Source organism: Panicum hallii, chromosome 4 (assembly GCF_002211085.1).
Source record: "Panicum hallii strain FIL2 chromosome 4, PHallii_v3.1, whole genome shotgun sequence".
Lineage (NCBI taxonomy): Eukaryota > Viridiplantae > Streptophyta > Magnoliopsida > Poales > Poaceae > Panicum > Panicum hallii.
The window spans coordinates 43,250,108-43,266,321 of record NC_038045.1 but is presented as its reverse complement, the minus strand read 5'-3'; the positions used below and the strand labels follow the sequence as shown (position 1 = coordinate 43,266,321).

The 16,214-nt window shown below is 44.4% G+C and overlaps 2 protein-coding genes across 2 annotated transcripts; one reads left to right on the top strand and one right to left on the bottom strand.

Annotated features, from left to right (window-relative positions):
• Positions 1 to 2,258: 2,258 nt before the first annotated feature.
• LOC112890755 (putative BPI/LBP family protein At1g04970) lies at positions 2,259 to 6,143 on the bottom strand. The gene is made up of 6 exons (XM_025957608.1): positions 5,626 to 6,143; positions 4,347 to 4,486; positions 3,400 to 3,748; positions 3,042 to 3,290; positions 2,822 to 2,947; positions 2,259 to 2,657 (listed from the first exon to the last, which is right to left on the bottom strand). The coding sequence occupies exons 1-6, from the start codon at positions 6,040 to 6,042 to the stop codon at positions 2,460 to 2,462; spliced, it is 1,479 nt and encodes a 492-aa protein (XP_025813393.1). The 5' UTR covers positions 6,043 to 6,143; the 3' UTR covers positions 2,259 to 2,459.
• A 4,258-nt stretch (positions 6,144 to 10,401) lies between these two features.
• Positions 10,402 to 15,187, top strand: LOC112889899 (mannan endo-1,4-beta-mannosidase 6-like). The gene is made up of 5 exons (XM_025956690.1): positions 10,402 to 10,852; positions 11,918 to 12,115; positions 13,789 to 13,911; positions 13,998 to 14,209; positions 14,283 to 15,187. Exons 1-5 carry the CDS (start codon positions 10,472 to 10,474, stop codon positions 14,677 to 14,679), a joined length of 1,311 nt encoding a protein of 436 aa, XP_025812475.1. The 5' UTR covers positions 10,402 to 10,471; the 3' UTR covers positions 14,680 to 15,187.
• The last annotated feature ends 1,027 nt before the right edge of the window (positions 15,188 to 16,214 follow it).

The following is a 16,214-nucleotide window of genomic DNA, read 5'->3' as shown; positions in this document are numbered from 1 at the left end:
ATACTATCAAGGACATTAAACATGCATGCAAGCCAGAGTAGATTGCTGCACCCTGGAACTCCTTGCGTACGTAGAGGAGAAGCAGCTGGAGGCATATTAGCAGCTCAAGGACTGGAGGTGCCCGCAACATAAAGCTGAAATCATATTTCGGTTGAACTAGCAAGCTTCGATGGACTGCTGGCCGGTTTCGAGCACCAGCTTGAGAACTCTCTAACTGCACAGGTTAGTATCGAAGCCCCACTAGAAATTCTTTTTGTGCAATCATAAATAGAATATCTATATATACATCCCGAGGTTAGCTTAGAGAAAGGAATAAACAAGAATATAAAGTTTCATATTCTGCAATATGCTGATAGCACGCAAAATGCCCAACACTTGTCATAAAATCATTGCTGGGTAGGTATAAAGACTCATTCTGCTATTCCAAGGCAGGAAAGATGCTGTAGATGAGCGTTTAGCCATCCTGTGGTAAAAATCGAAGCTTACTGCTCGAATTATAAAAGCTGACTGGGTTAGTGGTAACCTTCGGTCCTTGTTTTGCGCTGCATGGAGGGTACTTCATGCAGAAAGCCATCAGAGGGGTGCAGTGAGTTGGCCTGCATTTCCACTTGCTGACGTGCTGCTGTGAGGGATCGACGTAGAGCGGCATGCAGCTTCGAATAGAGTTCTGGTGCAGGTCCTAGCTGTTACGCCCTTGCTGACGCGAAGCTCTGCGCTTGGTGTGCGGAGGTTACAGACAAAGCTCGACGTGGAGCTCGCCTGCGAGGGTTCCCAGGTTGCCGCCGAGGTTGTAATTGCTGTGAAGGTTCGGCGATGCCATGGAGGTTCGGCTCGCCGCGGAGGTTGCCAACGGCCACGAGGGTTCGGTGCCGCGAAGCTTCAGCTCGCCGAGGAGGTCGCTGATAATTGAGGAGTCAGGTAGCCGTTGATGGCCACGAAGCTTCTTGCTGCGAGGGTTCAACTTGTAGTAGTGGTTGGCGCTTGCCGCAGTAGTTAAGCTTGCTACAAGGGTCGGTGCGTCCTTAATTGCCCACGCAACAGCTTCGATGAGGCCGGCGGTTGCTGCGAGGGTTGCAGTTCGCGGAGGTTCTGCAGCTTGCGTGGAGGTCGGTGATGCCCGCGATGGTTCAGCTCACTGCGGAGCCCATGGCCGCGAGGGTTCAGCCCACCGCGGGGTCGCCGATAATGGCGAAGGTTCAGCTTCCTAGGATGGACAGCAGCTTGGCGCGCGGCAGTGACGATTGACTAGCGTCGCCCGGCCTGAGGCGCCTGCACCCTTGCTTAGCAGCTTCGATCAGAGCTTTCGGTTAATTTGGCAGATGCAAGTGAGAGAGTATATATGTGGAAGGACGCACATGCATCACGAGCAAAGAGCAGCTGGCTAGTCAGCTTAGAGCAGTAAACTAAAATGTGATTGGGAACTGCAATACATTTTGGCAAGTACCTCGAAGGTGATAGAGTAGAATATCCTGTATAGAGAAATAGGACATAACCTTCAATTGTTTTTGTTAGGACCCCAGATGCATAGGTGCAAGACCCGGAACCAGATCGCGCGCATGGTTGTTCCTCGATCTGCATGTTGCTATTTGAGCGAAGGTGATGCGTTGATGACGTTGATACCTGCAGTCTTGCCTGACACCTTCGACTCATGATGATGATGAGTTTTTTTTTTTGTGCCGGAATCCACTTTTGACATGGCTGCATGAATGATCGAAGGTGGCAAGGAAAAGCTCATAGCTTGCATTCTTGTCTGGAACCTTCGAATGAGAAACCAGATTAGCTAATAAAAGTTAATTGAAATAGCTAATCACGTGCCGGGGTGGCGAGGCGGCGGGTGGACGGATGTCGTTAGCTGGCAGTTTCACTTGGTATTTTCCACTCGAATTGAAGGTGCATGCTTGAAGTACGTTTGGCCATGTCGGACTAAGCTTCGCTCTCGTTTTCCTCTTGATCAACCTCGTGGATGTTATAGAAGGTTGTTTGCTCAAGCTGAGCCTACAGTGGGCGCGTCTCTGTTGGGATCTGATAAGTCGAAACCAAGCAAAAAAAAAGTAAAGAGAAGGTTAAAGCTCAATGTACAAATCTAGAAGAGCAAGCTAAGTGAGCAAGTGGTCAAAAATCTTAGGTGGTTCCTAAGAACCTTAGGTGATGTGATGGTCTAAGGCGCACCCCCAACGTAATATACAGTTGCTCATCTTATCTTCCTCCATTTCAAAGCCATAAGACTTTGAGTTTTGGGTAATTCTAAGAAAGATCAGTTTATGTACGATAATTTGCACAAATGTTTCTGAGTTCATATGTACACTATTCATGAATTAGGACAAATGAATGTTAATAATTTTGATAAAGAGATCATATGTACAATAATGTACACATATGTGGAAGTGTTGTACTTCCAACTTTGAAATGCCCGAGGCCTGCTTTGCGGCCCAGACAGAAGGTACACGCACTTCCCCGTATCACAAAAATGCTAAACTCGCCAAGCTGCTTGCATTGGTGAAGATGACGTCAGAACAAAGCGTCAACTGCTTAGCAGAAGTTAAAATATTGACGTCTTGAAGTGTGAAACCGTGGACCACGGGCAGGACGAATCCATTCCCTAGCCGTGAGTTCAAATAGGGCATGCATACTGTGTTCAAGAAAACACGGATCACTCCCTGCAAAAGCATCACTTTATTATGATCCAATTCAACTGAACCAAAAATGATTAGAACAAATCATTCTTTGATAAACTACGTTTTACATATGTCTAGAACAACCATAACGCTAAAAAAACAAAATAAACAAGAGCGAAATGCACAAAGTTGCTGAGATTGGCTACCTGGATCAAAGACATATAGATGTTACCAATTTTACTCCACTTCAACGCGAGGGAGAAATCATCTAATCCAACTCTACCATAAACTTTATTTCCTGATATCTCCACGACGCCTGAAGCACTTACAACCTGCAAGGAATTATATGATGTAATTCCATTGGAAGGTACAAAACTATATGATTAGGAAGTAAGCAAAATGATTTTAGCATTTGATGGCTCTTACCACTGAGATGCATGCAACTGGAACTGTCTCCTTGCCATCTACAACATCAATTATCATGTCTGCGTTAATGGTGGCACCAATTTTTTCAGATGTAATCTTTATCACTGGGGATGAGGCCATCGAAATATTTAGCAGCATATCATCATTTGGGTAATTCCAGTATAAGCGAGGAATGATAAATTTCCAACTAGCTGTGTTCAGTAGAGATTGGTCAGGGACTTTGTCAACAACCCAATGCATTGAACCTGCCTGAAGCCAAAAAGATGTTCATGTAAAAACCAGGCAAAAAATAATTGTAGAGTGCAAAGAAAGACATTCTACAAGCAACATGGTATCCTATATACAATGTTGCTCTTACCTTAAAATAAACATCTAATGCTGAATTAAATACATCTTCATCAAGCGAAAGCAAAAGCATTTTGGATGCACCACCACAAGATAAAGAAAGGTGTGGATGCTTCTGCAGATTATTGGTTGTCTTAGCAACTGCTGAAGTAATCAACCCATTGATATCAAACTCAATCGAAGAGTTGCCATAGTGAGGATCATTAACGAAAGTCATGTTCAAGGCAGCAACGTCATCCAGACTAACAGTTCTAGGAAGACCTTGCAGAAATGAGTCCAGTTTCCCAGCGCCTCCAATAATATTTTCAGGTATTGCCTTCTCAACTGCAGCTTTAATATGATCTTCAAAAGCATTTATAAACCTTCAGACAAGTGGGCAATGAAACTTAGTAAGTCTGAAGTTTTGCTTCTTGATGCATCCAATTATCTAAAATCCAAAGAACTCTGGCAAAATATATATGTTTTACATGAATATATACAAGTGTGCGAACACATTATAATTCACAATACAAATAAGTAACATGCTTATATCATCTTTTTGCACATAACTTTTAATTGTCAGCATCAAAGGAAAGGGCTCAAAACTAAACATAACCCTCAGTAGAAGAGATTATCTTTACTTGATATATTATCCTTGGTTTGATTAATATACCACCGCTTCTTAATTTACAGTATATTGAAATCGATGCAAATGCAAAAGAAAAACAGCATAATTTTTGTCAGGAGCTCGAGACATGACATATATATCATTTGCTTTGTAGCACATGACAAGAGGTGCATCAAGATCTCAATTGAATGTTTGTAAAACCACTAAAACAACCAAGTACTGCAGCAAAACTTTAGTATAATATTCTCACTAAACGAGAGATCACCTTCAGAACACTAAAATTCTGAAAAATCAAATGTGATGTTAATATGATTTCATCTCAACATATTATAAAAATTAACAGTGCAACATACCCTTGATAAAACCAAGACGCACCACCATCCAGGGATATCACTAGGTCCTTCACATAGCAACCACAATGCAAAACAGACAGAGCCAAGCTCCCATTGCTGTTCTTTATTTCCATTGTTATCCCAACTTCCATTCCTTGAACCTTAGAAGTGTAGAAGGATAATTTCTTCCTTTCAGTAAGCGGAGCAAAAAACATCAAACTCAAAGGTAAAACACAAAGCATCCTAAAATCCTCAATTAAGAAGATTATCCATCAGGAATTTATTTTAACAGCATATGAATGCTTGAACACAAAAGAATTAGATTTCTTTTCTCTATGGAGGATTACACTGTCAAACAAGTGCCAATTTTCCCCCTCAAATATGGAGGAGAGCTGCCTCATCTCATTAAATAGGAAAGAGTAACAAAAACAACACCCAACCCACAAACTCAACACATGACCTGTCCAAGCACTAAGCAGCACTTAGCTAGAAGAAATGCCATTTAAGGGGAAAATAAAGACTGGAATGACCATAAATAGACCAGAACCGAAAGGTAATTACGGGTTTTCAGTTAGTACCAACCACGCAATCATAAGAAGCCAAACTTAGTAACCAGCCAAATAATGATATAGAAACAATGACTTTGAAGATTATTTCACCCCATGGGTTCATGATTAATTAAATATTTTTTTAGATATTCGATACAAAAAATGTTTGAGCAGACAAGCATATCTGGAATAGGTCGGTGATCAATATCTTAAATAAATAAAAAACTTGATGATTTGCAGCGTGATCCACCATTCTGACTTGAATATGACATATCATTTACCATTTGTGTTAATGCCTAATCGAAATACTATTCTTTTCAGAAATACGGGGAACTATAGCAACTTAAAATATGGATACTAAATAAGGTCCATGGAAGAAAGGCAAGGACCCTGATTTGATAGAAGCATGGAAACCAGACGACGCCATTCCTATCCAATGTACATTAACTTTAACTGACAAAAAGTTCTGCATATTTCTCCATTAACGCAGTGACCTAAATAACGAATTTTAGAAGACAACTGCCCTCCTAAAGCCCAAAATTCTGTCAGTATGCAAGTCTTGAGCAGTTCATAAAACCATTGCTAGAATTTGTTAAAAAGGGAACTTCATCAGGAGATAATTTTCACAAAAATTAACTCTACGAACTCAGCTCTCTACGAGTATACGACTACACAAGACCAAATCTAGAACAATGCACATGAAAATCCAGCACAATCAGCAATAACCAAGGTACCATAACCTCCTCAATTACCAGGATCGAGGCGGTGCCGCTGTCGGAGATCTCTATCGGAAGCAACCACGAGTCGTAGCAGTAGCTCCAGTGCATACTGATGTTGGCAGTGATGCCGGAGGCGACGACGACGAGGCCCGAGCCTCCGGGGTGGACGGTGGAGTTGTCCCCGACGTCGAGGTGGAAGAGCGTGATGTTGGAGGCGGCGACGCGGACGCCGCCGAGGAAGGGCACGCGCACGGCCTTCTCCACCCCGGGGAGGCGGAGCGGGGTCAGCGACCGCACGGCCTCCCCGATCAGCACATCCTTGGCGAAGGCCAGGCCCTTCTCCGCGACCACCGCGGAGACGTGCGCCCCGTTGGCGCCGCCGGCGGACACCCCGGCGGCGGCGAAGAGGAAGGGGAGGAGGAGGAGGGGAAGGGGGTGGAGTTGAGCCATTGGTGGGTGGGGGCGGACGGCGGAAGGAAGCAAAGCCAAAAGGAGGAAGAGGCTAGTACTGATTGAGCCGAGACGACGACGACTCTGGGTATTCTCCTGTGCATTGTGAAATCAAGTATTCGTTTTTGATAATGATTCGTATTTGCTGTTGTCACACGAGCTAGCCCACATGATAAAATGGGTTTGTTTAATTGCAACGTATTTGCTCGAATCATCAGAGCGAGGATCACAATCTTAGATTGGGCAAGTATTGAGTGTAACTTTTCCGAAAACCTGTAGAGTTCGACTTGGAACTACAACTACAAGAGCTAACCAATACAGAAGCTGCAAATTATTTCGTCAGGAAGTCTCACCATGATACAGCACCAGAATTGATCATGTGCTGCGATATTTTGGTGCTTGGCGAGGCTTGCACGTTTCCGTCTTCAGATGACGATGGAAATGAAGCTTGCAAGGCTAAACAAGTTCCCATGAGATTGACCGATTAGATGTTGGTCAAATACTCCAACAAGTCTTTCTTTTTTCCCGAATACAAACTCCAACAAGCTTAACCAATCTCGAGGCTAGGAATGGATCATGCTTTTAGTTGTGATGAGTTACATGTCCCTTGGTCCAAGTTTGACATTAACTTTTGTCTTCGTGGGCCTATATATGGTAGTTTTTCTTTGGTAATGTGATTTTTCCACTAAAAAAACATTAATGTGTTTTATCAATATTCTAAGGCCACTCAGTGTTTTGACCTGCTCCCTCCGTACCTATGAATGCTCTTATTTATTAACCATTCAACTAACCAGACTTCCTAAAATCACGAACAGAATCTAAGAATAAGAGAAGGGGAGCGGACCAGTATGCTGCGCTGAAGCTTGATATGAGCAAAGCATATGATCGGGTTGAATGGATCTTCCTGGAGAAAATGTTGCATAAACTGGGTTTTCATCATAGTTAGGTGGAAGTGATAATAAAGTTTTGTAACCAGGTCCGTGTCAATGGTGTGTTGACCGATGAAATAATCCCACAAAGGGGCTTGAGACAAGGAGATCCTTTGTCTCCCTATCTATTCTTGATCTGTGCTGAAGCGTTTTCATGTCTGTTGAACTCAGCAGAGGAGCGAAGGAGAAACTGTGGGAGTCCGAGTGTGCCAGAATGCGCCGAGCATCAATCATCTCTTGTTTGCAGATGACTCTTTGTTACTCTTCAAAATTGACAGCAGGAGTGCAGAGCATTTGCAAAATATTCTTTCACTGTATGAAGATTGTTCGGGGCAAACCATAAACAAGGATAAGTCTTCCATTATGTTCAGTAGAAACACAAGAGAGGAGGTGAAAGGAGAGTTCATGTCAGCAATGGACATTAGATCAGAAGCAAGCAATGGGAAATATCTTGGCTTACCGGTCTACATGGGTAAGTCCAAGGTGCAGACGTTTACTGACTTGAAAGAAAGGGTGTGGAAAAGAATTCAGGATTGGAAGGAAAAACTACTATCTCGGGCAGGGAAGGATGTTCTCACTAAGGCAATTGCGCAGGCCATCCCAACTTACGCGATGTCATGCTTTGATTTGACAAAGACATTGTGTGATGATATTGGAGCAATGATCTGTCGGTATTGGTGGTCACAACAGGAGGAGGAGAATAGAATGCATTGGCTCTCGTGGGAGTTGTTGCGCAGCAGGAAAAAGAAGGGTGGTCTGGGTTATAGGGACCTGCACCTTTTCAATTTGGCCATGTTGGCCAGACAGGGCTGGCGCCTCCTGATCGAGCCTGGTTCGTTGTGTGCCCAAGTGCTGCGGGCTAAGTATTACCCAGGCGGAGATCCGCTAGTGGCTGAGGAAAAACCTGGCATTTCGTACTCATGGAGGAGTATCCTTCGTGGTTTTAAAGCGTTGAAGGAAGGGTTGATATGGCGTGTGGGTGATGGAACCCGAATCAATATTTGGAGTGACCCATGGATTCCAAATGGGGTGACGAGAAGAACCTGTACCCCAAGGGGGAGAGTGATTCTGAATAAGGTTGCAGACCTGATTGACCCGGCAACTGGCAAATGGGATGAGGAGCTAATTCGTGATGTGTTCTGGGAGGAGGACGTGCAGCATATTCTCTCTATTCCTCTGAAGCCAGGTTATGAGGATACAATTGCATGGCATAATGACTCAAAAGGGCCGCTTGTCTGTCAAGTCGGCCTATCACACTCTTGATGACAAGCGGGAGCGAGAGAAGGTGAAGCAGCCTGGTTCACCAAGTTCAGGAGAGACTGCAGATGACAGTAATTTCTAGTTGGACAGGGAGAAATAAAGTAAATGTTGGGGAACAAGTGTGTTCGGTGGATGAAATCATTCATAAGGCCTTGCTGTTCTCTTCTGAACCTCAGCAGCAGGTGGCAGGAGCAGGTCGCCATGGATCCTCAAAATGCAGTGATGATAAGCGATGGATCCCTCCGCCACTTGACGTGCTGAAGATCAACTCCGATGGTGCATTCCGGCAGAAGGAGCAAGATGGGGCGTGGGGTTTTGTGATAAGAGAGAGCGATGGCCATGGGTTGTTGGCAGGAGCTGGCCGTTTGCGGGCGGTGCATGATGCTTTGTCGCCCGAAGCAGAAGCGTGCTTGGCAGCTCTTTCGCGCGGCAATGGAGCTGGGCATAACTAGAATTATTGTCGAGTCTGATTCGAAGAATCTGGTTGCTGCGATCACAACCAGCGACTTTGATCAAGCCCCGGCTGGTGTCATTTTCAGGTAGATAAAAGATTTGCTGTCGCTGCACTTTATTCCTGACAGAATTGTTTTTATTGCTCGTTCATGTAATCGGTGTGCACACGAATTAGCTCATTCTGGTCTAGCTAGGGACCCGGATCAACCGATCACTTGGTTTGATCCCCTCCCAAGCTTTGTACGTACTCTGTTGGATCGTGATGTTGCTGATCCAGTGTCTGGTGATTAAATGAATGAGCAAGTTTCAAAAAAAATCATGGACAGAAGTTAATTTTAACATGCAAATCAAATCTGACTACTAAACTAGGCAATAGTTGTTGTCAAATTTTAGGATTGCATTCTTTATTGGATTTTTTTTTCAAATGCTAGAATTGTATTTTTATGGGATGGAGGGAGTAGTTGAATTCTCTAATTTAATTAGAATTTACTCATTATTCCCACACTAATGAAATTCTCTATCTCGTGCTCTATGCTATAATTTAGATTTTTAAGACGCAAATTATCATCACATTATAAACAAAAGGGTACATTATTATCCAATTCAATCATTGCACCCAATTTTTAGAATAAGAATCCAATCAGCTAGCTAAATCGTTTTAGGCAGAATAGTCAAACTCATCAATCAACTTTACTCCAAGGTTCAAGTTAGCCCTTAAATATCAAAATAGGTCATCCAAGTCCTTCAAGATTTCTTGTTGGGCTAAAATAATCCCTAAGCTGACATGTCATGCCATGTGGTCGTGCCACATCAGCATTGGATGCTTACAGGTTAGTTAGCATGTATGGATAATATTTTCTACGCATTATTTTCCATCCGACCAGTGTAACTATGTATAAAATTTATAAAATGCAACTTGATCTTCATTTGTTGAGACCTCATATATGAATGCTTACACATCACGTTATTGTTTATCAAATATATTTCGGATTGGAAAGAAACATATAATGATTTTATCCAGTGCTTGCTACAAAGCACATTTTGATCCCTCTCACATCACAAAAAAAAATTAAAATGAATACACAATATAAACTATCATGATACCACTATATCTGTCTGTTCCTTCTCAAGCAACCCCATAAAATAGTGGACATCTAGTAATCCATTGAGCTCACATCAAGTGTCATTTCTAATCTCACTAAATAAGATGTGGATGAGACAATGCCAACATGCTAACTCATCCAAGGATGGCCATAGCTGACATGGCATGAAGCCACATCAGCTCAGGACCATGTTGACCCAACAAGAAAACTTGAAGGATTTAGATGGCTGATTTGATACTTCAGAGACTTAAATGATCCTCGAGATAAAGTTGAAGGATATATTTGGCTATTTGGTTTTACAAGTGATTCTAAATTTCCAGAGAAACATCTTTGTATGAAGATTAAATCACAAATTTGCTCAATAAAACTGAACCAGAAATTTACCAAAAGTACCCTCAGGGAACTGGGAGACTCAAACGGAAAACATGGACTTATAAGACAAAAAAATAATTTCACTAGAATTCTTGGACAGAATGACGGGGCGTCGGGACCCTGCTGACTGCGTACGGATCGATCCGGGTCGTGCGTGCACCGTCTAACGGCTGCGACGCCGTCACCGACGCTTCGGAAGCCCTGAACACCTCAGCTAGTCAACTCGCTTCCCTTTCTTTCTCACCTGCGCTACCCGCGCCGCGCCCGAGACGGCCGCAAACGCCAAGCCCCAAACCACGCGGCGGCGGAGCAATGCGGCGGGGGACGCGGCTCTACAGCCTCCTGGGCGTCCTCCTCCTCCTGGCCCTCGCTTACTTCAACTGGCTCCCGGCGGGCCGCGGCCCCTCCGGCGGCGGCGGGTTCAAGCTCCCCGTCCCGTGGCTGCAGCCGCGGATGTCCTTCGCGGGACGCGCCGGCACCCACTTCGTCGACACCGGCACCGGCGCGCCGCTCTACGTCAACGGCTGGAACTCCTACTGGCTCCTCTCGGCGCGGTCGCCCGCACTGGCCGCCGAGATGCTGCGCCGCGGCCGGCGCATGGGGCTCACGGTCTGCCGCACGTGGGCGTTCAGCGACGGCGGCCCCGGCGCGCTCCAGATCTCCCCCGGCCGGTTCAGCGAGCCCGTGTTCCAGGTCCGGTTTGCCCTCTCTTCGTCCCCTTCTCTTGCTCCCCTAAAAAAAGCTATCGGGACGGCGCTAGTACTCACTGCTGACTGCTATTCGACTAGAATTGGTTACGCTGTCTGAATCTAACTAACGAGCGCCCTGTGGCGATTCAATGCGGCAAAAAGCATGCCGTGCGGTATGACTATAAATGTAGCTAACAAACAGGCAGACATGCATAAGCATGTGGATGTTGCCACTTAATGGGCTTAAGGCAGCATGACAACGTTGTGACTTGCTGAAATTCTTTGGTGTCATGATCATGAGACACATAGGCCGACTGGAATGACCTTTTTTTTGGGAACATGTCTTGCAAATTCAATCTAGGGCACCTATTGTGGAACAGTAACTTACAAACCAGCTAATTGTTACAGCCATTGGATTATCTTGTTTATGGCAACTGTATGAATCGTATTGGCACAATTCGTTGCGATGAGAAGAACCTCTACAACTTCGAAGAAAAGCGCCCAATATGTGTAACAGGCCAGTTTAACATCTTTTGCACAGATGGAAATGCTGCAATAAATGCTGTATTGTTAAGTGGCAATTTTTCCAATAAATTGATGATTACAGGACGTGAGAAAACAGCCAGTTTATATTTCCTTGAATAAGAACGAGTTGAAGTTTCAAATGCTTGTATAATGGGGTAAAGTATCGTATATTTAGGATCTGTTTGAAGTATAATTTGTTGCCTAAAGTCATAGAAACTAGATTTCCAATGAAAAGAAGGAAAGAAAAAGGAAAAAACCAACTGAACTGAACTTTAGAGATTTAACGCGTATCCTTTTTTTTAACATCCCGGCTAGCTATAATTCCTTACCTATACTTTGAAGATTTAATGTGCCCCCTTTCACAAATGTTTGTAGTTCTGTTTGAATGGGTTTAGGTATCTCTGAAGTAAAGACTTTTATTTTTTTATTTTTAGAGGAATGCACTTTTAGAGACCACTCTGAACCCCTCAGCAAGCTGCCTCATAGAAGCCTATTTCTGGGCTATCTTCATGTGATTATTAAACTGTAATTCTGTTCATTGTAGATGCTGGATTATGTGATATATGTGGCCCGAAGAAATCATATTAGATTGATTCTATGCCTTGTCAACAACCTTGATAACTTTGGAGGGAAGGCTCAGTATGTTCAGTGGGCACAAGCAGCTGGTGCTAATGTGACGAATTCTACAGATTCCTTTTTCTCTCACCCAACTATTAGAGGTTACTATAAGGAGTATGTAAAGGTAATCATCATGTCTGAAATAGATTTTTTTTTGCCTTTTTGTTGTGTCACATATGATTAGTTATATATTCATTGCATTCTTTTGGGTTTACTTGGTTAATGGGCGTATGCAACAGCAATATGCATAAAAATTTCATCATTAAGCTGATATCAAGCTTACAGTTCTTGCAATGAGTCGTAGTTTCTATTTTTGATAATGATTTTTCTGCAAGTCATGATTCTACTGTATATTAGCCAGCAACAGAGTTAATATCAAATAATGTGTTTCGTATAAGAAGTAATCTTGCTCTGGCTAACAAATACACAATATTTTCTTAATATCCCAATTCTCAAACTCATGAGCTTATTAGAGTACTGCATCTGATTAGAAACCCAGCCAAACTGGCTGTGAACACCCAGCCAAACATAAGTTGGGCTATCTTCACGGCTTTGCACTGAGAAGAAACCCAGCCAAACCGGCCAAGAAAACTCTTGAACCCCATTCTTACCCTATAGGGCCGCACTGTAACCTAGGCCGGCGACCACTGCCACTACCCCCTGGTATGACCACACTGTTACCACATGCCAGCGCCTTCCTACTATTTTTTTTGGGAGGCACAGCAAGGTGATTTTTTTTGGGAGGCACAGCAAGGTGATTTTTTTTTGGGGTGCAAGAAACCCAGCCAAACCGGCCGAGAAAACTCCTGAACCCCATCCTTACCCTATAGGGCTGCACTGTAGCCTAGGCCCGCGACCACTGCCACTACCCCCTGGTATGACCGCACCGTTACCACATGCCAGCGCCTTCCTACTATTTTTTTTGGGAGGCACAGCAAGGTGATTTTTTTTTGAGGTGCAAGCTGGGATTTGAACCCTGGCTGGCTGGTACCATTACTCGCTGACCAACCACCGCATTACTAGTGTGTTTGCATGGGCAGTTCTTGGCTTATAGCAAGTTGCAACATACTGCATATATACTTCCATTTGCATCTACATACTGCATATATTAAAAATGTATTTCACTGCTCATTCCACTTCACTTAATAGTAAGGGACTAAACGTATATATGTCAGTAACATACTAAATATGCCATGATACCTTCTGTTTTCCCTCTCACGTAACCATCTAGCCATCAGAGTCAACTTGATTGTCCAATGTCCAAGACCTGTGTTATAAGATGTCCATACTATACATGTTTGATCATTTTTTTCTAAAAAAACATAACCATTTAGGCTAACGCCTCAAAACCCTTGTTTTAGGGCCTGCTTGGTTGGCTACCAAAATTTGCCATGCCAAAATGTGGGCAAGACTATAAATTTTGGCACTTGTTTGGTTGGAATCCAAAAAGTAGCCCACCTTCTAAAATTGCCAAGGTTTTGGTAACAAAGATTGGCATGCCCATGTTTTGACATGCCCACATTTTGGTAGCCAACCAAGCAGGCCCTTAATCAGCTTTTTGCCATACCCTCATGCACATAATTTGGGAAATTACAATGAATATAGCCCAGCATGTTGTGTCCTACTGTCCTAGTGTTGGTCTATGCTATCCACTAAAAAGCACCTTTTCGTTTCATTGCTGCCGCCACTATTCAAGAAAACTGCCAGTCTACCTTTGGAGATATTTTAGCTATTTCATTATTTGTGGAATTTTTTTTCCGTGATTTCATCACACCAATATGATTGTGTTATTGGCAGGTGATGTTAACCAGAAGAAATTCTTACAGTGGAATCAAATACTGTAATGAACCTGCTATATTTGCTTGGGAACTCATGAATGAGCCTAGGTGTGTGTCCAATTCATCTGGTCCTCATATTCAGGTAGCATAGTATTTGAAGAAGCTCTTCCCTTTAAATACAGTGGAAAGATGAAATCCTTATCGGTTAATTCTGGAGTTTATTTGCAGGCTTGGATAGAAGAAATGGCAGCATATGTTAAGAGTTTGGACATGAAGCATCTTGTCACAGTTGGTATTGAAGGATTTTATGGCCCTGGTAGATCTGAGAGGCTGGGTGTCAATCCTGGAGACTGGGCAGCTTCACTCTGCTCAGACTTCATACAGAACTCAGCTGTCAAAGATATTGATTTTGCCTCGGTTCATGCTTATCCTGATACCTGGTCTGTATAACTCCATTTTTCTTATTGGATCTAATTGCACATTCTGCCATGTTATTAATGCATCGTTTTACAGGCTACCGAAAGCAAGCATGGATGAAAAAGTCAACTATCTTTCTAACTGGGTTGATTGGCACTTGAATGACAGTGAACACATCTTGAGAAAGCCTGTCCTGTTTTCAGAAGTAGGGTACCTCCAGCATCCAGAAGTGAACAGCACAGTCAATGGAGACACTGTTCTAAAACTTGTTTATGATAAAATATACAATTCAGCAAAAAAGCTGCAGGCAGGAGGTGGTGCTCTTATTTGGCAATTGATGGTTGAAGGGAGTCAGATGTACAATGATGGCTTCTCCATGGTGGCACGTGATCGTCCCTCAACATATAAGTTGATAAAGAAGCAGTCATGCCGATTGCAAAGATTATATGGAAAAGAGGATGACTCTGGTTTGAAATGTTCATTACTGCCCTAGGGATTTATCTACTATCAATATTGAAGCACCCCAATTTATCAAACACAAACTGGATTTCTTGAGTCAATCTTGAAGACGACATTGCTGAGGCAAATGTGAACAGAGATGTTTATAGTGAGCATCTTGTTTATAGCTAAGAGCTAGACTGCTAGTGAAGAATCCATTTTTGACAGTAAACATGTCGATGTTTTGGGGTGGCTGAAGGTTTCATCTGTGGTGGCCCAGTCAGATTCTTGATTGTCCAGAATACGGTTGGTGGTGGTCAGCTATGGCCAAAAGAGGTATATACATGTTACCTTTTCTTTAGGTGTTTATGTAGTTTTGATAGCAAACTTATATCGTACAGGTAGTGGAATTAGTTTTTGAATCATCGTCTGTTCTCAGCATCAAGCTAGCGATGTTTCCTGGCAGAAGTCAGATGATGTACATTGTAAATTGTAAATTAATATGTGGCCTTTAGGTCAGAGTGAAAGCCTGAAGGACCACCGATACAGGTATGAACCCCCCATGGAGAATGGCGTGCGAAACCACAAATCTGCACCAGATGTCCTTGCGAATGCCGAAACGCTTCCTCCTGTTTCAGGTCAGAGGCCCCCCACGCTTCTGTGCTTGCATGAGCATCCACGGAAGCAGGTGTCTGCGGCATGGACTTGGACGCCTCTCACCGCCCTGCCCTGAGCGAGAGGACGAGGACAATGACGGTAAACTTGGTCTTCTCCTTCTCCAGGTGCTTGGTGACGAGCCGCGCGAAAACGGTGAAGAGCTCGTCGAGCACGCGCTCAGCGAAGTGCGGGGTGAGCAGGGCCTCCAGCACCGCCCTGGTCACCCTCGCCACGTTCTCCCCACTCTCCCGCCGTCGACGACGTAATTGTCGTCCTCGGTGTCGTCGTGAGGATCCCAGTTCGACTGGAAGAGCTGCACCCGGCGGACGTCGAACAGGCCGCCTGCCTCCACCGCCGCCACCACCTCCTCCGCCGACAGCGTGTACAGCGGCAAAATGTAGTAAGGTTCAATCACATGAATCAGTCATCAGGCATACACACAAAGGTTCAATCACATGAATCAGTAATACGTACAGTGGAGCAGAGCAGCCAATACTGTTTGCCTCCTACCGCAGGAAGCAAAACAGAGCATAGTATATCCATGTCCAAGCTAACCAAGCATAAGCTATAGAGCAGAGGAAGGGAGAGGAAGAGGTACGTGCACTGCGAGCAGACTGGGAGGACGAGGAGGCGGAGCGGACAACACGGGGCACGAGCCGACGAGCGCCTGGATGTAGATGTAGGCGGACTGGATTGGTCGCAGCAGAAGGCATGGGAGCCGCTGGACCAAGTTGCGGGTGCAGCTGGACTGAGGCCCCGCGCCGCCGCCCTCTTCTCCTACCCTCTCTCTGAATCCGCGCGCGGCACAGATGGGGTCGCTCGGGGAGGTGTAGGCGCGCGATTCCTGCGCAAACACGCTGCTCCCGCTGTTTCTCCCGCGCGCGATTCCAGGTCCTGCCGCCGTCCTCTTCTCTTCCGCCTCTCCTCTCTTTC